This window comes from Rhinolophus ferrumequinum, chromosome 25, assembly GCF_004115265.2.
Source record: "Rhinolophus ferrumequinum isolate MPI-CBG mRhiFer1 chromosome 25, mRhiFer1_v1.p, whole genome shotgun sequence".
NCBI classification, from domain to species: Eukaryota; Metazoa; Chordata; class Mammalia; order Chiroptera; family Rhinolophidae; genus Rhinolophus; species Rhinolophus ferrumequinum.
Genome location: NC_046308.1, coordinates 2,369,342 through 2,394,684, shown reverse-complemented (window position 1 = coordinate 2,394,684; position 25,343 = coordinate 2,369,342). Strand labels below are relative to the sequence as shown.

The 25,343-nt window shown below is 49.6% G+C and overlaps 1 protein-coding gene across 1 annotated transcript in view; it reads left to right on the top strand.

Annotated features, from left to right (window-relative positions):
• The first annotated feature begins 10,060 nt into the window (after nucleotides 1-10,060).
• TMEM132C (transmembrane protein 132C) overlaps nucleotides 10,061-25,343 on the top strand; it is a 266,881-nt gene continuing 251,598 nt past the window's right edge. The window contains exon 1 of the mRNA XM_033097254.1: nucleotides 10,061-10,188. Within this exon, the coding sequence (XP_032953145.1) occupies nucleotides 10,104-10,188 (85 nt within the window). The 5' untranslated portion in view covers nucleotides 10,061-10,103. The remainder of the gene's footprint in view (nucleotides 10,189-25,343) is intronic.

Here is a 25,343-nt window from a genome sequence, read left to right as displayed (position 1 = left end):
CAGCTCCACGCTGCTCTTTCTAAAGCTGGTGACAACGGATAATTTTTCCCCATTTTTGTGGCTTTCTTCCAATTTTCCACCAAGTGCCCTGACAAATAGAAAAGGAGGAGGAATGATGAATGATCATTTTTGCAGTAAAAGGATGTATGAATGACTGCCTTCCTCTTGTCCTGCAAATGGCAGGGGGCTGCCCAGTCTATTAATGGAGCGTCCTTGCCCTGGTGCTGTAATAACTGTCACTGCCTGCCTATGGCTAGAAGACACTGCAGGCCCTCCCCTCCCTGCTGGGTCTGCTGGCCGCCCCTTAAAAGGCAGCGCCCTGCAAACTCCCATCTCCATGCAGAGTCCGTGAGAAAACTCCCCCTGGAACCCAAAGAGGTGCCACAAATAAACAGTGTGGGTCCTACATAAAAATCTACGTAATGTTGTCCCTGCCCTGTGCCTCACTCTGCCATTCTGTCCTTCACAGCTTAAAAAAAAAAAAACTTTAATATATGAACTGACCGTCATCACTGCTTATAATTTATAATTTACTGGATATTTCAATTATATTTAATTTGCAAAATAAAATATTGGGACTATTAGCGCACTCATTGGAAAATGTATATTTGGATGATGTTTTTGCTCACCCAGTATTAATCTTCCTTCTGTGAGCAGCACCCCTATTTGTGTTTGGGGAACCACTCATCCTTCCCTCTCACTCCCTGGTTGATGGGGGTGCTGAGTCATTTCCCAGGCCCACGAGGGGGTACATGACCCAGGCTGCCCAATCAGATCTCAGCTCCTGATGGGCCATGGTGATTGGATCAGGAATAAACACGTGACCGAAGCCACAACCAATGAAATGCAGCCCCAGGACTTGTGTTCCAGTTACTAGGAAAGATCCTTTATTTCTCCACTGAGGAGCTGAGCTGGCAGGATGTACGTTTGGAATTCTCACAGCTGTCACCTAAGACCATCCTACCTGACAGTAAAGCCAACCCAGAAGACAAATAAAAAGGAAAAAAAAGGATGAAAGGAGGCAAAAGAGAGCCTCAGTATCTTTGTTTGAGCTCCAGGACCCAACCAGACTTAGGGGCCGCCGAAACCTTGACTCTTCAGTGGCAGGAGCCAAGAAAGTCTCTCTTTGCATCAAGTAGTTTACGTTGGATTACTGTCCTTGAACCAGAAAGCTCCCAGCTGACACCATATGCCATCACTGCATGGAATCCAAAAGAACGTGGGAACCTCCGGGGCAGGAGAAAGAGTGCCCAGCCAGAACTTAGATGGTCTGGAGTCAGTGCCACTGCCCCCGTCAGCTGACTCATACGTGGCTCAGGTCACTGAGCACCAGATTTCTCCTCTGTAAAATGGGCAAACTAATCTATATGCGGCCTCCTGTTCATTCTTATTTAGAGTGATTCTACTTTACGGGGACTCCATGCCTTAGTCCACAGAGGTGGCCTTCGTGCGACTCAGGAAACTGACCTTTGATCTTTCTGGAGAGTTCACAGATTACAGCTCGGCCAGCTGGCACTGGGGCATTCTGCTGGCAGCAGAATCTGGCACACCGTAAGTGCTACTAGTTATACCTCGATCCCTAATGCAGGAATGAGCACCAAGGACTGTCACCGAGAAGACCCAACAAGGGGCTTTCGGTTCTGCTTCTACATTTTCCTGACTTTGAATATCAGATCCTTTTGGATTATTCTCCGTACATTGTACATGTTGTGCTGGGGGGATTCTGGATTTTGTTACATTCCTCAGGAAAGCATTATTGTCTTTATTTTGGCTGGCAATCAATTTGGTTGGATTTTTAAAAAGTTTCTTGGGCTGCAGCTCACATCATGTCAGTTCCTTCACCCTCAGCTGTTCCATTCAGTCTTCTCCATCATATGTGGTTCATGGGTCCTCCACAAACTTGGGTAGTTTGTACACATAACTGGGTGTCTTCCTTTCTGGTTCTATCCATTTTTGGACTCCGCCCCACTTTCCAGTGGCTGTGATTCTTCCAAACTCTGTACTCTGGTTCTTCAGACCAGAAAAGTGCGTTTCTACATGAATATCGGTTGCCACATGCAGCACTGGCTCTGACTTGTTTTAGGGGAAAAGCCACAAAAACAGGAAACTTTCTCCAGGCCTTTTCTTCCTTCCAAATGTCCATTCCCTTCCAGAGCCTGCCTGCCTCCCTTCACTCTTCAGAGCCTCCAGGAAATTTGTCTTGTTCATTTGTTTGGGCATCTCCTTTTATTTTGTATTTTATGAAGGATGTATAGCTGCTAGCTTGTGAAGATGGATCCAGCAGGCATGGTCTTTGCCATGGCAGAGGCCGAGCCGGTTCATGTACCCTGGGGACGGTTCCCCTTGCAGGGCCTTATCCTGGATTATCCTGGAAGCTGGACACTCCTGCCTCTCCAGACTCCCCTGCAAGTTACCGTTTGTGACCCTGAAATATGCTGGAGCCAGCTGGCCAGAGTCGCACGCCAGTGCTTCAGGAAAGCTGCTTGGTGATGTTTGCTTATCCTCCAACTCCCCCTTCTGGAGTTTTATTTCTCTACCTTCTCCCATGTAAGGCCTCATTCTTGCATAAGTCCCCTCTTCTGTTTCCCCAATTGAGCCCTGATAGTGGCCCTTGAGTCCCATCAGTAAACATAAGGGCAGACTAAACGATGTATGTACAATGCCTCTCGTCGCGGGCAGTCCCGGAGACCAGCCTGGTCCCCAGCTCCAGCTGGCCTGAGCTTTAATCTGTGAACTCTCCAGAAAGACCAAAGGTCAGTCTCCTGAGTTCCAGCAAGGCAACTGCTTTCAGCGGAAAACTGAAATCCTATCAAAGTTGCCGCCCCAGGAAGTATTACGACTTTTACTCACAAGTCAGAGGCGAAGGGCCCAGTACTGACCCATATTGCGTCCTGAGGAGAAAGACATTCCTTAGTGTGAAATGCAGCTGAAATTAATGACACTCTTATGATATGTCTACCACTTTGCTTAGACCCTGAAATCTAAGCTTTTTTTTTTTTTTTTTTGCCAGCAGGAAATGCCAGTCAGCGCCACCAGGGGGCACTGTTGACTCTAGAACCATTTGCCGGCGGCAGGTGGGTTAGGGAGCCGAGCTGTTTCTCACATCCACGCGTGGAACCGGCATTGCATTGTTCCTAGTATCAAAACAACACCATTTTGGTACTTTTCCATTGGAAACTCCATCTTTCGTTTTAACAGGCCATCAGAGAGTTTTAAGGGGAGTCAACAACGTCATGCTTTAGTTACCTGGATCGTCCCAACTTGAGACGGTGGTTGCAAACAGGTGACAGTCCTATGTAAAAGTTATCAGCGCCCCTTCCTCCCAGAAGCGGGCGAGGTCTGTAATGAACCACAGCAACCACTTGGCCTAAGATGCCTCACACGGGAGGGAACTTGCACGGCCGGCGAATGTGGTACCGTCAGCGCGGCGCTGCGTCCCACAGCGGCGGATGAGTTTGCATTGGGTGCTTCCGCGTTAAAAATTCAAAGTTTAGGTCCTAACGAATCATGCCCATAAAACTGAGACAACGAAAACCAAAGATTTAAGGACGGAGAGGATGAAATCCATATAATGGTTGAACCCACCGCAATGACTGTGTGTGGCGTCAGTTTAATCTATGTCCCCAGCGGCGTTTATGGGGACTGATTGGGCGGGGCCCCCGTTTCCCTTCCTATTTACCGCTGCCCTACGCTCCCAGCTTGGGTTTTCCTCCCACAGAGACTCTGCCCTCCAGGCTTTCTTTCCCATTGTCACTGGTCATCTCCCCCATACCTGAAGCCTGTGACCAAACACCCTTCTTCAAAGGTATCGTTTAGAATTTATTCAACAATAGTTATTAGGTGGTGGGCATGGGGTGGCTCTGTCCTGGGTTTGGGGACGTGTCCATGGGAAGAAAGACCCCGCTGAGGGGGGACATTTGGAAAGGACATTATAAGAAGGGAGCTTCAGGGAAAACCCAACAGGTGTAAAGTCTCTGCAGGGAGAAGGATCAGAGCCTGTACAGGGGACAGAAGTAAGGTCCGTGCACACGGAGGGTAGGTAAGCAATAAAATCCTCCTGATCTTCTCTGGGCTCCTGTAACATTTATTGGTACCTGTTTTCTAACGTTTGTCCAAGACATGTGTGCTTGCATATTATGTCCCCTCTGACTCTCTCCGAGGACAGGCCCCCAGCCCAGTGCTCACCCACAACCATTGCTCCACAATGACGTAATGAACTAAAGAAGAAGGAGAGACGGAGGTGTTTTGTCCGTGCCACAAGACACTCCAAAGGGATGGGTGCCATCGAATGGGTGGGCCATGCAATGGCCGGAACGCCTGGTTTCAGTGAGGATGGGCTTTGTTGTGCTGCAGTAACAAAGAAACCCAGACGTCAGAGGCCTGAAACAGCAAGTGTTTGTCTCTCACGTAGCGTTTGTGTCCACTGGTCCCTGGCAGGGGCCTCTGCTCACTGAGGTCATTCAGACGACCTTGACCAAAGCCAGCCTTCATGTCCACCCCTCCCCACCCCCCGAATCCTGGGTTCAGTGAGAGGTATGTTATCCACTGACGGCCACCAACTCCCCAGCCTCATGGCTGTCCTGCAATGAGGGGACGCACTGTGTGTGCCCCTGGTGGCTCTGTGTTGACCAGAAAGGAAGAGTTTGACGTTGGTGAACTCCTCTCACGAATAGAATTTGGATGATGGGACTTCGGGTCATTAGGTAGGGAGCATAAAAGGGTCTTGATTGGGTGGCTACGACTCCAAGGGTGGTGCAGCCATGCACAGCCGGACCAGCTGGGGCTTGTTGGAAGTGTGAGTGGTGGGCCCTCGACCCCTGAGCGACTGACATCTGAACAACATCTGAACAAGCCCCAAGGTGAGGTGTTTGCACAGCAAGGTCTGAGAGTTGTTCACTTAGAGCAGGGGTTCCCCAGCCAGAGTAACCGGGCTTGAACCCCAGCTCTGTAACATTTATATGTTACCTAGGCTCTGTATCGCTATTTCTTTGTTTGCAAATGGGGTTAATGACTGAAAGTGATGTCACTGAGTTATTGTGAGGATTAAATGAGTTAATGCTTATCAAAGAACTTAAAATAGTGCTTGGTACAAGGCAAAAGATCTGTAAGTGTTAGAGATGGTGATGATGGTGATGGTGGTGATGGTGGTGATGGTGGTGACAGTGGTGATGACGATGGTGGTGACGGTGAAGATGGTGATGATGATGGTGATGATGGTGGTGATGACAGTGACGGTGGTGATGGTGGTGACGGTGGTGATGACGATGATGGTGGTGACGGTGAAGATGGTGATGATGATGGTGATGATGGTGGTGATGACGGTGACGGTGGTGATGGTGGTGACGGTGGTGATGACGATGATGGTGGTGACGGTGAAGATGGTGATGAAGATGGTGATGATGATGGTGGTGATGACGGTGATGGTGGTGTTGACGGTTATGATGGTGATGGTGGTGATGCAGTACATACAGTAAAGGAAATATCAGTGTGATCACCTCCATTTGTAACCTAATCTGAAGCTTTTTAGTCAATTTTTGTATTAAAGGGACCATTTTCTGACCCTGAACCCTGAGTGCAGAGGTAATGGGTAGAAAATCCATTCCATGGATCTTTACTGAGTCTGGAAACGCTGAGTCTGGAAATACAGCAGGTACCAGGAGGGACATTGGAGGAGGGTCAGGGTGGGCATTTGAGCATCAGTCTTAAAAGCTGTTCTCACAGGCTAAAAGTCACCGGCATCTTGCACCTTACCTGGAGAAGCTGGGCCCACGTTCTCTCCAGGGGAAATTAATGGCCGTGGAGGCTGAGTTCAGGCACAGATGCCAGCTGCACAAGGCACTGGGGAGCTTGTCTGCAAGGTTAAGAGGAAGTCACAAAGGAATAATTTTTCTGTGTTTGTTCAAAATAGAAAGGTCTAGCAAGTGAAACCTGACACAAAGAGAGGGCCTAGCAAGAGAGAGCTAACACAGGTCACCAAGACACCTGGCGTAGGGAACAGTCAGTACTGTGCATACACTTGAGTTCATTCCCAGTTCTGTCACTTCCTAGCTGGGTGACCTTGAACAAGCCACGTAACCTCTCTGACATCAGTTTCCTTGTTTGTACAAATGGGATCCCAAGAGTAGATATCCATAGGCTTGTTAACAGGATTATTTGGCAATTAGCAAGCAACCAATAAACGTTCTTGTTGTCATGATTGGTGTTACTATTACCAGCTCAGTGAGCTGAAGGTAAAATGTGTGAATCTCAATTTCCTCCTTAGTAAAATGGGGCTAATAACCTACAGCTTCACGATAGTTATTCACCAGACAAACATTTATCTTCTCGGTGCTCATAGGGGTGAGCAGGTCACATATCATGTCCCATGGAGCTGACATGGGGCGGGGAGCTGCGGACAGACAGTAAACAAACAGCTCACGAACCTGCTCCTACCTCTGAGTCCAGGCTTCAGCCCCCTGCACTCTTCCAGGGCTCCTGGTTGGATCTCCAGCTTCTCTGCACCCCTGCCCCTGACAGGCCGTGTCCCCCAGGTGGCCGCAGCCATCCTTCTGAAAGAAGAAAGGAGGTCCTTTGTTCCTGGCCTTTGCACTTTGGGTTTTCCCAGCCTGAAAAGCTTCTCCCAGAAATCCACTAGTTTACCCACGCACTTATCCACCTTTTCTGAAGTTGTACCCCCAAATCAGACTTTCCGCTTACTCTGTTTTATTTTTACTCTTACAGAATGGATTTATTTCTACATTCCTTTAGAGTCTGTCTCCTAGAATGTAAGACCCCTGCGTTTAGGACCATCATCTGTTTTGTTTACTGCTAGACCCCATGTCTGGGCCTGACAATGGTAAGCAATAGACAAATATTTGTTGAATTAATAAATAAAATGACAAAAGACAATAATAGTACACCTGTTAGTATTACTGTGAAGATTAAATGAGATGGTATCTATACACATTAAGAAAAATGCTGGCACAGAGTGTTAAAACATCCCTCCCTCTCTCCTTCCCTCTTTCCCCCCTCCCTCCCTCTCTCTCTCCTTCCCTCCCTTTTCCTTTCCTCCCTCCATTTTTTTTTCCTATCTCTAATAGCCAGCACCATAGTCCTGACATTAGATCTGCAACGTGACCATAGCTGCCTTATGAGGCCAACACATAGCTCTCGTTTTTTCCATCCTTAGTAATGCATACCTATAGGTCCCCTGTCTAGAAGCAGGCCAGGTGAGAAGTTCCTGAGCTAAAATTCACAAGTCGCATCCCTCCTTTTACGCAATATTAAGAATTAGGGATTTAAGCAGGGACAAAAAGAAATCTGAGGTTGCCTCTTTGACTCGGGAGCCCCAGGCACATGAAGAAGCAGTGGGTCGCCTTTTTTCAATAACCCTTCTCTCCTGTAAATCACAGCCATGGGGAGTTTTGCAAGAGCCTTTGAGGAGATTAGTGGTCTCTGATGTTCGTTATGAAATTCAGAAAAGCATCTGGAAATAATTTAAGTTTAGGAATTAATGATTAGAGAGTTAAATAATACACGCCTTAAAAAAAATAAATACAGGAAACTGTTAGCCCATGAACCTCTAAGTTCACACCTCTATTTTTATGGGTTTTCCTTAAAAAGATAAATTGACCACATCATCTATTTATTTGTTCGGCTTTTGTGTGCAAATTTGTTTGATTTTTGGAAGACCACGCGATAGATTAAATGGGATCCTGCATGAAATTTGCAGAAGAGAAGCCCCCATTCCCTGGGTCTCCTTTTGTTCATTATGGAAGGAACAGGATGGAGGTCCTGATTGGCAATGCCTGGGACTTCACAGTCTCAAGGGACGTGTGAGACTGGCAACACCGAGGACAGCAGATCCTTCCGGTACCGTGAAGGGCGTTTACTCACTGCATGCTCTTCTACTTTGTGCCCCTTGTTTTGAATTGCTACGTATTTGCCATGGTTCGTTCAGTTTCCCTGTTTGGTTCCCTGTTTGGAACCATGGAGACTTGTGGCCCAGGAAGGACCTGCCTTTGGCTTTGCAGTAGAGAGGGCAATATTCTGTGCCAAGAGGAAAGAAACGATTTGGGGGGAGAGCAAACTGTGAACCTACAGAGGACAGCGGGCAAGTGGAGGGCGTAATTGGGGGCATTTTTGTTCCTTTCCTCTGACGGGAGGGAGGGGGAGAGGAGAAAGCAGATCCCCCCACCCTTCCCAGTCGGGATTAATCGCTATGTTGTATTTCTGAGGTTAGAAACACTTAAATGAAAAATATTTATTCTCCAGTGACTTTCAGGCCAACAAATAAAAATGAGACAGGAATGTGCCTTCAGTTTTAGGAGCTTGGGTCTGCTTGATAACTGCTTTCCAAGTCTGTGTCTACACTAGCTGAATGAACTGAAGAATTGGGCAACTGTCTGCATAATCCACTTGAAAAATGAAGTCTCCACTACTCTGTCCTGTCCCTCCCCCTGGGGACTGGCTGGTGTTCCCAGCTGCTTGTCCCCACATCAGACAAGCCCAGTGGATGAGAAAAGCAGGGAGAGAGATTTCTCTCAACTGGCCCAGAATCCCAGCCCCACCCAGCAGGGAGAAGGGCTTCCTGCTGGGGGTAACTTCAGAGCCTTTGCTTCCCCCCCCACCCCCGCCAAGCTCCCCCTTAACTGAGTTGGGGCATAAGAAATGGATTTTCAGTCGTTCAAATTCTTTCACGGTTTTGTTTCTTCTCATTCAATCAAGGATATATGCATTTTTCCCTTTTATTTGAAATTCATTCCTGGCTCTAGTGACGGGAATGATGGTGACACATGACACAGTTGGGCTCCTTTTCTGAGGTTGGACTGAGCCTGCTGAGGGCTGGGCCACTGAGCCCTGTGCCCCACACAGAGGAGACCCACAGGCAGGGCTGCCTGCCCGGGCTTGGGGAAGTGAGCGTCTGGGGGAGGGCTGGGCTTCCTGGGCGAAGCTTCCGGTCTCAAACGGATCACCTTTCACTCCCAGAGTGAGTAGGGGTGCCGCCTGGGATTGCTCAGAGCCCCACGTGGCCCAAGAGGCCCCAGCGTCAGTCACCGCGCAGGTAGGCAGCTGGCATCCCTGAGAGGAGGGAGGGCCGTGCTGGCATCACCAGAGAAAAGACGAACGACGTGGGGCGCCAAGAGTGGCGGCCAGAGCAGACCTGCCTCGTCCGAATCTGCAGAGCAATTGCTATTGCAGGGGCAAGTCTGGCTGGGGAGGGGGCACACCCCGTTCGGAGAGTTAATAAAAACACATGGGGGGGGGGGACATCCAACAATATGAAAGGGCAGTGAAAAAGGAACCTTCCTTTCACGCCGGCGTCCCGGTCCCCTCCTCAGAGAGGCCGCTGCTGCCTTTGCTCCTCTCACACACGTGTGCACAGATGTGCACGTGCCTCTCGGTAAATCCGTGTCCCGCTTTGGACTGCGCGTTGCTGTTTCCCCCTGAATTGTCTACCCAGGAGAGCTTGCCGCCTCCGCTGCACGGGGCTTCTAATTCCAGATGTCCCCAGCTCGCCAGGCAAAAAAAATCGGGGGACCTGAAGTTGAGTGCGGGGAGTGCCCCGGCCCCACTCGCGCTGCAGCGACCGCCGGGGGGCGGGAGGGGAAGGGTCCAGCTCCATCTTGGGTACCTGCGCAGAACTCTCGGGGATGCGAGCCGCAGGGCGCAGAGGATGGAGGCTGCAAATGGAGGCGGCGGCCCCGGGGTGCAGCCGCGGCCCTCGCCTCCCCCAGCTGGGGAGGGACCCTTCTACTGCCCGCTCGGCGCCCGGGGGGCGCGCGCACTTTCTCCTCGGCCGCCTCAATTGGTCTCCGGCCCGGGGCGGGGCTGAGGGCGGGGCCTGCTGGGGGCGGGGCCGAATGGGGGAGGGCCTGGGGGCGGGGCGGCCGCAGCTGCAGCGGCGGCTGGAGAAAAGTTGTCCCGGCCAGAGCGCGCGCTGCCGCGGGATCCGGAGCCGCCGCGGCGAGCAGCCGGCAGGGCGGGGCGCTACCACTCGAGCCGCGCCGCTCCGGCCGACTCGCTGCCGGGGGTCGCCCCGGGGCATGGGACAGCCGGCGAGGGCCGCGGGCCGGCGCTGCGCCCCGGGCGGCCGGCGGACAGCCTGAGCTGCCAGACGCAGGATGCGCTCCGAGGGCGCGGCCCCCCGGCCGGTGGCGCCGCTGTGCGGGGCGCTGAGCCTGGTACTGGGCGCGCTGCTGGGCAAAGGTAAGGCCGGGGCGGGAGTCGCTCCCAGGAGCCCGGGCAGGGGGAACCGAAAGGCGGGGGTGTCGTGGGGACCTTGGCCAGGGCGCTGGTCCCACCAGGAGCGCCTGTGGCGGGCGCGGGGCGGCCCCTTTCCCAGCGGGGCGCCGCGGACACGGTTTGGGGGCAAATCTGGCCTGTCCGCTATCCCCGGATTCGGGAGCTTACCGGGGGTGGGGGGGGCGTGGCTGAGGGACCCTGCATGTTTGTTCCCACCCCGAGTTCCGTGAGGACTGATTCCAGCGCAGTCCCACTATGGAGCTGGGGGCCCAGCCGCGGGGGCCTGGCTTCTTGGCCCTTTTTCTCCCCGCCCGCCTCCTCCCCAGCCCTGGGGGCCCGGGAACCGACCTCGGCCCACGGAGGGAAGCGCGCTCGACGCACAGCTCGCGGGGCCCTCAGCTCGGCAGGACGGGGACCCCTCCGGCACCCCGAATTTGAGAGTGCGGGAGGGCGCATGTGGGACCCTGGCCGGGCTTCCCCGCAGGGGTCCCGGCGGCCGTGCCCCTCAGTCTCCTCACCTCTGTAATGGGAGTGCGGCCGCGCCTCGGGTTGGGAGAATTTCGTTTCGCGAACGCGCGGCGCCCGAGGAGCTCACCGAAGGCCGCCGCTGCCGCTGTTCTGACGGTTGTTATTTTATGTGCGGGCCGGGTGGCCCCGGGACCGGCGGCGGGAGCGGCGGGGCGAGGTGGTGGGAGCCTGGGAGCCCGGAGGAGCCCGCGCCTCTCGCTCTTCCCGCCCGCGCGGGGGCGACGCGCACAGCGGCTGAGCGCGGTCCCGGGCGGGTCCGCGCGGACACCCGGGAGAGCGCCGCCTTCTGCTGCCGGCGCCCCGAGGGTCGCGGGTTCCTCGGGGGTAAAGCCAGGTGTGTCTCCTGCGCCCCGGGCACGGAGCCCACCAGCCGCGTCCCGGCTGGTGAGCCTCGCGGCGTCTCCCGCCCAAAGCTCTGCGAGCTGGGCTGGAAATGCGCTGGGAGAGTCAAGTTGCCCCATGACGTTCAAAAGTAGCGTTGCTTTCCAAAAGTCATTGCACACCGTCTGAAATTCCAGAGAAATCCACCTGCCTTGGGGCTGCAGGTTCTCAGACACACCAGCTGGACGAAATTGCTTAGTGTCCCTTTCTCCCCAGAGCTCCAGGTGAACAGGCATGTGTGTGCGTGTGTGTGTGTGTGCGCGCGCACCCACGCGCGCCTTCCGAGGGATGGGGAGCCCTTTTCTGTTCTATCTGAAAGGGCAAACAAATCCAAAATGTGGTGCCTGCTATTAGCTCTGGGTTCTATCCTTTCTGGCACTCAGTTTCCCCAAATATAAAATGGCCATTCAAAAAAAAAAAATCCCTTCCCCAAATACTCCACAGCGATTGTTTGATGACAGTGTGACTTAGTGGGTGGAAAGCTCTTCCACAAGCAGGTGTGGCCGTTTTACTTCAGCAATGGGTGCGAGCCCCTGAGGCTTTCTGCCGGCCTCCACGAGAGGACCCGACCAGGTGAGAACTCCGAATGCTAAATGCGCTTTTTCAGGTCAGTTTTGGACTTTTTAAAATTAAAACTCACATTCCTTTCATTTTCCACTTGATGGGTTTTTGTTTGATTGCGAGTAGTGTCTGTTGCAAATGCCCACGTAGGAGTAAGGCAGCTCTTGGGTGGGAAGGGGAAGCTGGGAATTTTGTTTGGACGATGCTGTGTGCACAGCAAGGGGTGGGGGCGTCTGAGATGATGCCCCACCCCTCCCGCTGGCTTAGTGCAGCCTCCAAGGGGTGGGGTTTTCTCTCCTTGCTTTTGCTTCACCACGTGGCTTGGGGACCAATAAGTCTGCAGCCCATCCTGGGCAAAGTATTTTTCATTTTGTTTCTCCTGACCAAAAACCGTAGTTCCCCTTTGATTCCTCCACAAAGAAAATGTTTGCCCCATAAAATGTCTTATAAAAAGGAAAGCTCTCTGACCCTTGTTTAAATTTGTGCTGTCTTTTAGGCAAAAAAAAAAAAAAAAAAAAAAAAAAAAAAAAAGTCATTTCTGACTGTTCCTGCGCAAGGATTTAAGTGCTAGTTTCTGGAATCCTTGAAACCATTGATCAATTTTTAATACCAATTATATGTTTATTTTCAACTGTGGGTTTAGTGGCTCTGCAATTTGCAGGATTTGGAAGAGTCATCTTGGAAGGTTCCATACAGAGGCCAGGACATTTGTCATGCGGGGTCTCTGGTCCTGCTCCTCGCATAAGAACACAGGATATGGTGAGGCCAAAAGGAACACCCACGGAGCCATAGATAGGGGCGTCATACCGCTATAGTCTCCCTGGCGGCTGGGTAGGAAACACAGGAAGCAGGAGCCACACGATCCGCAATCTGCCATCTGCTTCTCTGCCAACCAACCCACCAACCCCACTTGCTAGCTGTAATCCGCGCTTGCTAGCTCAGCCACGGCAGTTATATCGGTGGCCAATGGCTAACTGGTCACAGCTGACGGCCATCTACTATCAGAGCCAGCACCTTTCCACGTGAGGTCCAGAGCCTGGAAACCGCTCTCTGGGACTCTGTCCCCACAGTGAAAGAAGGCAGTCTGTCTGAGAGTTGAGATGCCCTGAGGTAGGTGGGGTGAAGTGTCCTTGAGAGAGAGGTTCAGGAATTGGCCCCAGATAAAGTGGTGGTGGGCTGAGATACCATCAGACGTGTAATGTTGTTAGGTTGTTAGCCCCGCAGGCGACGTCTCCGAAGGTCACTCAGGACCATGATCTCTCTTCTGAAATCTGTGGGGCCAGGTGTGTTTCCAGATTCAGAATCGTTGAGATCTTTGGACGGCAAGGTAGGTGGGTAGGCAGGTAGATTAGACACACAGACAGACAGAGGCATGTGGTCACATGCGTACATTGTACAACACCCCCTAGCTGGTCTGGAGTGACAGCCTTTAATTGTACACGTTGGTGATTTTGCAGGAAACATGCAAGAGGATAAATCACATAGAAGAGGATGAAGACCCCAAATAGCTTCATTTCTCTGTAGATTGGCACTGACCCAATGAATTAAAAACAAACAAGGGAACCTGTGCATTGTCAGAGCTTTGGGGATTGTGAATTTCTGATAAGCGGTCTGGGGCCTGCCACAGGTTTCATGACGAGGAGGGGTCCTCCGGGTGGAGAGGTGCTTCTCAGCTCCCCACGGGGATGCTGCCACCAGAGGATGACGGTCACATCTCGTCCTCCCTCAGCTTATGACACGCACAGTCATACACTTGGCACATGCCTGCGTCTTCCTTCCACCCTCCCCTTCCTGTCGCTCAAGCTGAGACTCCCTGCCATCTGGAAGCGTCTTCGGGGTGATTCCAGCTTCTTGGAAGCCATGGTGTTAAACCACCACACTCTGGCGGGTCCCCCTCTCCTTTACGACTCGTGCTTGCAAACTGCAGGACCTGTAGATAAGTACTGTTTTAGTGGGGTTTTTTTCTTTCTTTTTTTTTAATGAATAGGCTCCCCCAATTGGGAGACTTCACATATGAAAATCAGGAGTGACAACTTCCCTTAAGCATGCGGCTGCTCTGCCAGCCCCGGATGCGGGTCCCCCTCACCCCCCCTTACCTGCCTGCACCCTCCCCCCCCCAGCTGTTGAGTTTGCTCCCGCAGCCTTGTTCCTTCCCCTCACTCCGAGCTTCATCACAAGGGTGGCAGAGGCAGGCAGCAGAAAACTCAGAAGTCTCAATTATATGCGTCGTTAGCACTTCCTTGAGCAGAGGTTAAAGCAGAGCCTTCGGAAGTCTTAGATAGTTCCTACACATCCATAGTCATGAGAAGCAAGGCTAATAAAAACGAGTCTTTGGTACAGTAATTGGAGTGAAAGGGATTCTTACTGAATTAATGGCATAAATGGAAAGTCTGATTGATGGACGATTTTTACAGCGACCCACTTTGTTTAAAAATCAGTTTTATTAAGGTATACTTTGCCTACAGTCAAATCCACCCTTTTGAATATAGAGCTGTAGGTGTTGACACATGCACAGTTATGTAAACATCACCACAGTTAAGGTATAAAGCAGGTCCTTCACTCCCTTTACCCCCCGTACAGCCGCCACCTTTCTCTTCCCCAGGCCCTGGCCACCATTGCTTTGTTCTGTCCTCGTAGTTTTGCCTTTTTCATAATTCCATAAAAATGGGATCGCGCAGTTTGCAGCTTTTGAATCTGCTCTCTTTCACTCAGCACAGTGGGTTCGCTGTTTGCCTAGAGATCCGTGATCTGTTCCTTTTTAATGCTGCAGAATATTCCGTTGAATGGATGCACCACCCTTGGTGTTTTCATCTCCTAGTTGAAGGAGGTTTGTGTTACTTCCACTTTCTGGTGGTTATGAAAAGAGTCACTGTACGTATTCACAAACAGGTTTTAGTGTGAACCGAGGTTTTCATTTCTTTGGAGTCAGTACCTAGAATTGGGACTGCTCGGGGGGTATGGTAACTGCACATATAACTTTATCAGAAACTGCAAACTTTTCAAACCTAGGAACCTTTTACATTCCCACCAGTAATGTATAGCGTTCCATTTTTTCTGTGTCTTTAGCACCACTTTATGTTATCCATATTGTTTTGTTTGATTTTCTTTAGCCGTTCTAACAAGTGATAGTGGCATTTCTTTGAGGTTTTAATTCTCACACTCATGCCTAATGATGATGGGAATTCTTTCTCGTGCTTACATGCCATCTTATATCTTTGTCAGTGAAATGTCTTTTTCAAATCTCTGCCCATTTTGTATTGGTTGTCATTTTCCTATTGTTGGTCTTTGAGGGTACTTTATACATTATGGCTGCAAGTTCTTTATCAAATTTGTGTTGACAGGTGTTTTCTCCCACTATGTGTCTTTGGAAGAGCAAAGGTTTTAAATTTTAATGAAGTGTAATATATTATTTTTTTTCTTCGTAATTATACTTTGGTGTTACATCTAAGAGATCTTTGCCTAACCTAAGGTCACAGGGATTCTCCAGATGCCTAGAGTGATATTCAGGTACTTTAAATTCCTGCTGATTTTTTATCGTTTTGTTCTGTCAGTTACTGAAAGTAGTGTTGAAATCTCCAACGACATTGTGGGTTTGTCTACTTTTCATTTTTAGTTCTGTCAGCTTTCCTTCATGTATTTTGAAACACTGTTTTAGGTTCACACACATGTAGGATTGTTATGTCTTAACTCCTTCATCATTAGGTAATATCCCTCTTTGTTTCTGGGAATATTCCTTGTTCTGAGGTCTATTTCATCTGATATTCAGTTTTCTTTTGATTAGTGTTTGCATTGTATATCTTTCCTGTCTTTTCGTTTCTAACCAATCTGTGTCTTTATATTTAATGTCAGTTGTTTATAGGTAGCACATAATTGGGTTTTGCCTATTTAGCCAATCTGATAATCTCTGTCTTTTAATCACTGTGTTTAGACCACTTATATTTAATATAATTATTGATATGTTTGTATTAAAATCTACCATCCCACTTGTTTCCTTATGGTCCATCTGTTCTTTCCTCTTTCTTCTCCTTCTTCTCCTTCTTCTCCTTCTTCTCCTTCTTCTCCTTCTTCTCCTTCTCCTTCTCCTTCTCCTTCTCCTTCTCCTTCTTCTTCTTCTTCTTTCTCCTTCTTCTTCCTCCTCCTCCTCCTTCTTCTCCTTCTTCTTCTTGCTTTTATGTTAAATATATTTTGATGATTCCATTTTATCTCCACATTGGCTCCTTATTTGAATCTCTTTAAATTTCAGTCATTGTCCTAAGGCTTAGAAAATACATCTTTCATTAACCAAAGCCTACATTCAAATTGTGTGATACATTTCCTATGTTGTGTTAAAACAGTGTATCCCCAATATATTTTTCCTTTACGTATAATCTTTTTCAAATGCATGCATCTTATACCCGAGATATGGCTAAGAGAATTTTCAGTTAGAGATTATTTGTATATACTTAGAAGAAGCATAAAAATTACATTGAATTGGCTTGGCTTTGTGTCTGCGTGGGTACTTCTGATACCCTTGAAGCTGTTTTCTCTGTGGGACTTTATTTTTTTCTCTTACATGTGTGCTGAGCTGAACAAAACTGTTTATACACATTAGGGATTTCAAAGTTACTGCCTTTAAGGAGAGAACAAGGTAAAATACATCCGAACCAGAGTCTGAATTAGCAGAATCTCCAAGACAAAGGTTCTAGATACTTTTCCCAGAGTGACTGATGCCTTGTCTTGTGCAGTAGGTGCATTTCTTTTTTCTGGTTAAGGTGCTCTTAGTGGTACCGTGTTTCCCAAAAATAAGACCTAGCCGGACCATCAGCTCTAATGAGGCTTTTGGAGCAAAAATTAATATAAGACCTGGTATTATATATTATATTAGACCTGGTCTTATATTATTTTATATTATATTAGACTTGGTTTTATATTGTGTTAAAATAAGACCAGGTCTTATATTAATTTTTGCTCCAAAAGATGCATTAGAGCTGCTGGTCTGGCGAGGTCTTACTTTCGGGGAGACACGGTATGTCACGAGGGTTAGCACACACCTACGAATGTCTGGGATCCTAACTCACTTGTTCTAGAAGAGCATGTCTGCCCTGGGGAAGACATTTTTCTTTCTCCCTCAGTACCTTTCATGGCCGCGGCATGGGAGCTGTCACTTCTTGGTGAATTAGGAAGGCTCGTTCTCACGGAAGCAGAAGCTTTCCTTTGAGCTTCAGTTCTACCAGGTCCTAGTGGAATTGGTCAGAAGCCTCTGGCTTTAGCAGAAGAAACATAGCAGGGCCACCTACAGAATGAGGGTTGCGAGCCCATGACCCTGAAGGTCGGCTAAAGGACTAGGCTTCCTGAGGGTCGGAAGGTGCCTGCCTGTTCAAGAGTCCCTGCAGTTCCAGTTCACGCCCCCTGTACTTAGAATTGTGCCTCTGTTGGGATACAGAAGTTCCAGCCATCTCATTTGTTTTTGTCTTTAGGCTTTTGTTTTAGATTCCAAGAAGGAAGAAGCCCAAAGCCTTGGCTAAACTTCAGAATCTTCCGGGAAGCCCCCCAAAGTGCTAATCCCTGGGTCCTCCCCTAAAGTGATTGAACCAGGATCTTTGGTGATGGTGGAGGGGAAGTGGGCATAGAGGCAATGTTGATCTTTTTTTATTTTCACAAGCTTTTGAGGTGATTCTAAGGTGTAGCCAGGGATGAGAACAGGTTGCCAAGGGCCTATCTGTCTAGAAAAGTGTAAGACGGTCTGTACCACAGTGCCACCGTTTTGTATGCAAGGGCATGGGGTCTTCACGCCTCCCAGTACAAAACCGAAGAGCTGTTACAAAAGAAGGTGGGAGGGGCGCTGGGTGCAAAATCAACAAATGTCGTCCCACCATCTCGGACAGCGAGTGCGCCTGGAGCAAAAATTTGAGTAAAGGGCGGCTCTTCTGAGCCTCAGTTTTTATTCTCTAAAATGGAGGTAATACTAGCTACATTGCAGGCTTGTTGAGAATGTTTAATGCAAAATGGGCACGAGGCACTGAGAACGGCATGGTAGTTTCCTGAGGCTGCTGTAACACGTTCCCACCGACAGGGGAGCTCAGTGTAGCAGAACTTTATTCTCTCGTGGTTCTGGTGCTTGAAGTCCAAACTCCAATGCCGGCAGGGCCACGCTCTCCCAAGACTCTTGGGGAGAATCCTCCTCTGCTTCTTTCAGCTTCCCTTTCGCTCCTGGCATCCCGTGGAGGGGGCTGCCTCCCTCTGATCTGCCTCCATCTTCACGTGGCTTTTTCTGTGTGTCTTTCCCCTTCTGTCTGCCAAGGACACTTGTCATTGATTCGGGGCCTGCCCTAATTCAGGATGATCTCATCTCAGATCTTTAGCTTACATGGTCACATTCCTAGGTTCTGAGTGGACCTACCTTTTGGGTGCCTTTCAACACATCACACGGTGCGGTTTGGCACATAGTAACAGTTCAATAAATCATAGCTATTCTCGTATGGATAATCCTCAAAGCCACGGAGAAGCAGCAGCACAGAATGTAACTAATAGAAACCACACATCAATATTTTAAAAATAACTGACGACAATGTAGAACACAGGAGAAGAATGGATTCGACAATATCAGAGGCTAGAAAAATCTGGTCAAGTATGAGGTCTCCGTTTATTATCAACCTAAAGAGAGAGCCAGCAGTTTATATCCCTTGATGTACTTCACGCTTAAATACAGCTTAGACCTAATTCCATTTGGCTTAGTTTTATAATACTCTTGATACTCTCTTAACCCCTCTCCTCCCTCTGGGTTTGTAGTCATCAGGACCATCCAGAGCGGCTCCCAGGTCTCCCCGACGCTAGTTTCTTTCACCCAGCTCTGCAGTTGACTCTTTTCATCTTTCTTGCTCAGTTGGTCCCTCTGGCCCCGTAATTACAATGTTTGCTGTCTGCTGTGTTTCCACACTGTCTCTGTGGACTCAGATGCTACAGAAATGTGGATATAACACCACCCACTTTGGCACCTGCCGCTTCATTAGCAGCTCTTTGTGGCACAAAGGGATTCTCTTAGTCTCAAAATGAACACAAGGGACTTTGAGGCCATCACCTCCCACCCTCCCAACACACACACACACACACACACACACACACACACACACACACACACACAACAGAAAGCTGGTTCTGCTTTCCTTATGCTGTTCCAACTTTGTGATGATTTTAAGCCAAAATTGAAAACCTTACACCACGAACAGATGTCACACTGGAAGCTTGGTTTTGTCTCCACTGGAAACAATGGGGTTGTATTCGAGGCTCTGAGACAAAACTGTCTCCACCTGCCTATGGAAATGCTCCTGGAATATGCATCAAGGCATTTAGTTTATTAGTTATCACTCCTTTCATTGCGAACGCAGAAAAACCCAGCTCAAGCAAATGGTATCAAAGCCGCAACCTTTTTAAAAAAGAGAAGGAAAAGGAAAAGGTGGGTGGAATAAATGTTCGGTCAGGGAACTGAGAAGTCCAGGCGGACTTCAGGCACCGCTGGATCCAGGATCAGTCACTGTCCCTGGAGAAGCTTTCTCCCCGTCTCTGGTCTCCGCTTTCCTCTTTATTCGCTGCACTTTGGGGTGTCACCATTGTCTCCAGCAGCTCCAGGTCTATGTTCTGTCCACACAACACACACAGAAAGGAAGTGACTTCCCAAAGGATTACAGAAAATGCTGGAGTGAATCTCATGAGGCTTCCTGGAATCCCCGACCCCACCCTGAGCCAGTCGCTGTGACAGGAGGGGATGGAGTCTCCTGATTGGTTAGGCCTGGAACTCACCGAGGTCGTCTCCACCCAAACTGCTGGAACCCGGAGTGCGGAGGCCTGACGCCCAAACACAAATGAGTGGACACCAGGGAGGCAAGGCCCTTAGCACCCAACCAGGCGAACAAAACAGGAAACCGCAGGCCGGCTGGACGGCCGATCCTTACAGGTGTACAGGTGCTCAGGGCAGCTCGTGCGGAGGTCGGCTCGTTTCTCCAGTTGGATGGATGCAGAAACAGCTAAGACGAGGACATCACGACTTTCTCCACCTCCCAGCACACCTCCAGTTATGGCAGCCTTCTCTTGGGTTGTGTTTGCTTTGGCATTTATTCATTCATTTATTCATTCATTCATTCCTCCCTCCCTCCCTCCCTCCATCACACATCCCTCCAGTACCCACTATGGACCGGGCACTGCAGCAGTAACGTCTTCTCTCACTGACCCTGCCTGCAGACGAGGAGACCTTCAGTCCCTCGTGAGGCAATCACCCCAGGACTAGAAGGGGCTCTGGGTTGGGTCCTAAGCCTTCAGCTTCGCCTGTGTCAGACCTGGGAGACAACTTAACAGGCTTCTGGCTCCGGTGTCCTCATTGACGAGGATGAAGAATCCTGGGGAAGTGTCCGTTTATGGGAGTTTGTTCTGCTCCAGCTCTGTTTTTCCTGCTTCCTGACTGGTGATATGCTTTTCTCTTCAGATGTAAATCTTTTGGGTCAGTACATAGCCTCAGGTCACCACTTTCTTTATTTTCTCTGTTTTAATTGCAAGCAGTGAATTGACTAAGAGAGCAGACTTTTCTCATTTGCCTTCAAACTCAACATTTTCGTCTGTTACGCAGAGGCCCTCCCCCACCAGCCCCCCTCGGTGCTGGGAGGTGCCTCTCAGCAGTGGCTCTGGCTGGGAGGATGCCTTCTGGGGACCCCCCTCCCACTCGCAGGGGCAGGAAGTCTGGGAACATCAGCTGCCTACCCACCCCCAGTGATCCAGGTGGCCTTGCTCTGAGGGATGTTTCTTCCCAACAAATGTCTTAACCTCCAACTCTCCAACCACACATGTTGCTAAGAGTTTCGTACCCTCATTCTTGTTCAATGAGCGCTAATCCTGTAGAGACAGGGCTTACCTGAATAACCCAAGAGGAAGACCAAGTGCCGCCATCCTCAGCACCCCCACTGCGTGGTGGGTGGGGAGGCCCCCCCCCGACTGTTGTTTCACCCGCAGTTTCACCTCATGTTGCCCTCAGGTCAGAACCCTCAGGAGACTCCAGTCAAATTCAGTCCATTATGTAGACTGTCTGCGCAACGATCTACAAGGTGCCCTGTGAACTCTGACCCCTGGCTCCCTTCTGAGCTCACGTCACCCCCACACCTGCACACACACACTCTGTCCTGGTCCCCAGCACCCCGGGCAGCTCCCACCATGTGGGGTACCCTCTAGACACCTGGGCTTCCTCAGGTGTGTGCTTGAAGGCCATCTTCTCATGGCAGCTCCATCTGCTGTCTTCTCTATGTCCCTTCCCTATGCTGTTGTTTTCCTTGGCACTTGGTGCCACCTGAAAATTCATCGAGTCGGCTTGTTTGTGTGTCCATCTTCCTCTCCCCTAGGATTTAGGCTCCATGAGAACAGAAAGTCTTTTCCCACGTTGTTCACTGTTTGTATCTGTGCTGCTCGTCAGCCCTAGTGCCCGGCACGCATGGACGCTTGATACGCGTTGAAGGAATGACTGAACAAATGAGTAAGTGACTTCATTCTCTGCCTTTGGATCCTCCTATGTCCGTCTTTCACGCTGAGCTGCTCTCTTAGGTCTTGATAACTCAGACAAATGGGGAGGGAAGTTTCATGTGCCGGGTACTTCTCGATGGTCACTATTTTGTGATGGTCCCTGAGTGAGAATAGGACCCGTCATTATCCATTCTCTCCACCAGGCACTTCGGAAAAGTGTCCCTGTTGGATCTGCGGTGAGAATTACCCGTCATTAGATGCTCAAATGTGTTGGCCAGAAGCAAAATTTTCAAGTCACGGACTTTATTTCTGTGTGGCCCATTCTTCTCTATACCCTCTGCCTCTTCCTGTCCAGTGAGGTACAGGGGGGCCTCCTTCTTTGCAGATAATGATTTCCCCAAAATGGCCACACAGCAGGAATCAAAACAGAGACCAGAATTGCACAGTGAACAGTGGAAAAACATCCACGATTAGGACTTTCTCTTAACACAGTGAAATAGTGACATCATGGGAAGTGACTGCAAATGGGTACAAGATGTCTGCTGGGGCCTGATGAAATCCTACTGAAATGAATCATCAGGTATGGCTTGATCCAGGCATTCAATTATGACATCAGGTTTTTGTTTGTTTCCTCTTTCCCTGTTATTACAGTGTTGGCGTCATTTCTAGGTTCCACGTGGTGGCTCACACCCTTGAAGCGACTATCCTTCACCCAATACCCAGGAAACCCAGTAAAAGTCATACTGTGTTTCATTGGTTCTGTTTTGGTTCATGCCCCATTCCTGAATCAATCCACCTGACCTGTAAAATACTCTCATTATTCTGGCTAAGAGCTGTGGGAGGAGTTTGTGAGGGCTGACAGTGGGGTGCAGAGGAAAATTGGGGTGAGTGATTGGAGCCAGAAAATAAAACAAAACCAATACATATTCCTACATCTCCAAATTCAGGTACGTGAGCATCACAGGTGGAGAAGACAAAAGTTACCACATAAGGTGACAAAGGCAGGGTTCAGAAGGCGCTTGTTTCTGCCTCACCTGATAGGTCATGTTTGGGAGGCAAGAGCTTTGTGTTCCTACCAGCCTGAGTCAAATCCCGCTCCCTTGTGTAGACGTGGGCACGCTCCTTGATCCCACAGGGCCTCAGTTTTCAGATCTGTGCAATGGGTCTGGGAGGACTTGTCTCCCATAGGTATTGAAAAGTGCCCAATGGGCTAACGTATCTTGGCTCCCCCGCCCCATTTGCCCATGTTCCAGATACAGTCCGCATTCTTCTCCTTCCTACTCTGGGCCCTGGAAGGCTGATCCCTGCAGAGAGCAGTTCCCATGCCCGCGGGACGCCATCAGGAGTTGGCCAGTGGACGGCAAGAGGAGAGAGGCTGGGGCTTTACGCCCCACCTGCGGTCTGTGCTTCTGACCCCACGAGTCCAACTGCTATTTGGGGGCCCTGCCAAAGGCTCCCGCTGTCACTGGGCTCAGTGACACTTCCTTCCCGTCTTGCCTCTTCTGATGGCGCCTGTTTCCCAGGGTTTCTTTTTCTTTCTTTTTTAAAATAATTGTTTGATTTTTCAATTACAGTTGACATTCAATATTATATTAGTCTCAGGTGTACAGCATAGTGGTTAGACATTTATATACCTTAAGAGGTTATCCTTCCCATAAATCTAGTACCCACCTGACACCACCCGTAGTTACTACAATATTATTGACCATATTCCCTGTGCTGTACTTGACATCCTCATGACTATTCCTATAACTGCCAATTTGTACTTCTTAATCCTCTCTCCTTTTCCTCCCAGCCCCCATCCCCCTCCCACCTGGCAGCCATCAATTTGTTCTCTGTGTCTATGAGTCTGTTTCTGTTTGTTTTGTTCTTTGGAATGCATATATATAGTGGAATCATACAGGGTTTGTCTTTCTCATGTGCAATGGAATACTACTCAGCCATAAAAAAGAATGAAACCTTGCCGTCTGCCACAGTTCCTTATCCCTTTTCGCCCGGCATCACTTACAGCTCTGTCTCTAAGTAGCCCCCATGAAAAGCCCTGGAACTATCTCAGTGGGACTTTGTGTCCTGCAGACATTGACATGTACAAATAAAACTCAGTCACGTAGTGGAGCCTAGTTGGACGTGTGTTGTTTTTGTTGAAACGAGGTCAAACGTATAGAGAGGTTCCAAGAGTGAGTGCACAGAAGTCTTGTCCCCTGGGCCGTCTAAGAATCACTGAACAGATACGACCTGCCCTGAGGATTGCGTTGTGTTTTCTTAAGAACAGACATGCTCTCACAAAACAGCAACGCGTTGAATCGGGGCTCAACGGGCCACGTTACTACCCGACCCTCACTCCCTAATTCCGTATCCCCTGTTGTCTCCACAATCTCCTTCGTGTCTTGGTTCTTTATTGCACTTCAGTCGTCCCTGGAATTGCATGACCTAGACATTTTTGAAGCTTACAGGCTAGTGACTTTGTTGACACGTCTCTCAGTTTGGGTTTGTCTGATGTTTCTGCGTGATTAGGTCCCAGCGATACGCCTCTGGCGGGCATGTCCCAGAGGGGCGCTCTGTTCTTCCCACTGCAGTGTATCAGGTGACGCATGATTTAGATTTGTCACGATATCAGTGGCGCTCACCTGGGGCCCTGACCACAGCTCATGGTGCCAGCCTCTACGGTGAAGTTGTTCTTATTTGCATTGAAATCAATCAATATTTTGTGGGGAAAAAATGTTTACAGACAACCTAAGTATCCTGTTCCTCGTTAGAATTTCAATATGTTTTTTAATGAATTAACAGAATGGGCCATGGATTTCATTCGTACCCTGTGGCTTGCATTGCTTTACTGTCTCTGTTTGTTGCGATGCTCAGAATATGCCACATTTGGCCCGTGTGGGAGCTGTTTTCTCTCGGCTTCTATGTCCTTCTATGTCCTTTTGAGATGTCATCATGCGTCTGTAAGCTCTTCCTTCCTTTCCGGGTGTAAGATCTTCCAGGCTCATCTTATAATCCCCCCACTCCAGTCCTAGAATCAGCTCAGTTCCTTTTAGTCGGGGGTGGTGTTTAGAAACCAAAATCTAGGCTCTAGGTGGGCTCGTTTCCGTTTGGCCGCTCCAGGTGCTCTGAGGGGACGAGGCCAGGGAACAGTCGTGCACACGTTAGCTCTCGCACTGTCTGCCTCTCCCTTGTCTCTGTCCCTCTTCCACTTTCTCTCCCCTCTCTCTCTCTGTCTCCCTCTGTCTGTATGTCTGTCCGTGTCCCTCTCCCCCTCTCCCCCCTCTCTCCCCTCCCCCATGAATCCACACTGATACCTCACTTCTGATCCAGCAGCGGAAGGCTCATCCTAGATCTCTCTCTCTCTGTATGGTGACTCCCTTCTCATGTCTCTGCCAGGCCAGTCCCCTCCTCAATCCGCTCAGTGCCAGCCCCTCTGCTGGCTGCCTTCCTCACCCACGGCGGCTGTGAGGCCCCGAGCTCCCCATCCAAGTGGCTGCTGTCCTGGGCGCTTGACCCCTGACGCCCAGCTCCAGGCTGCCGCACCCCTCACCTTCCCTGCCAGGCCCCCCGATGGCCTTGGACCGAGCTATTCTGGAGAAAAGAGGCATCTGGTCTGTATTCTTACTTGCATGGGTTTCTATTGTCTTAGAAAAAGTCTGTCTTTCCCATCAAAGGAGTGTGCTGCAACTTCTCTGTCTCAAGGTGCCTTCTTTTGGGGGGCATGTGAGCTCTCTGAGGTGACCACATGCCACCCTACACAGACCAGCTGTCTTGGTCTGAAACTCCTGTCCGCAGGGTGAAGGAACTGTGTGCCTGCCAAGCCACACCAGGCGTGGAGCTCCCAAATGCACCCCATGTAAGTAGTTTTGCATTTGTAATACCTGAGAAAAGCGAAGGCATTTTTTTAAATGCATCTAAGCACTCTATTTTCCCCCAAATGAGTGTAGAGTGTTTCAGAGGCCCTTCTGTGTGACAGATACACCCATTTATATATATTAGCGTGTTTACTTTATTACATTGTGGTCTTCACAGTAGCCCAGGAGATAAGCACAGCCGTTATGCCTACAGTTGGGAACACTGACATCTTACCGACTCACGTAAACCAGAAGTAAGATTTTAAATAAAATATGAAATGGCTCCTTTCGAGTTTTGGCAACAAAATCAGAATATGTGAAAAGCTTTGTGGG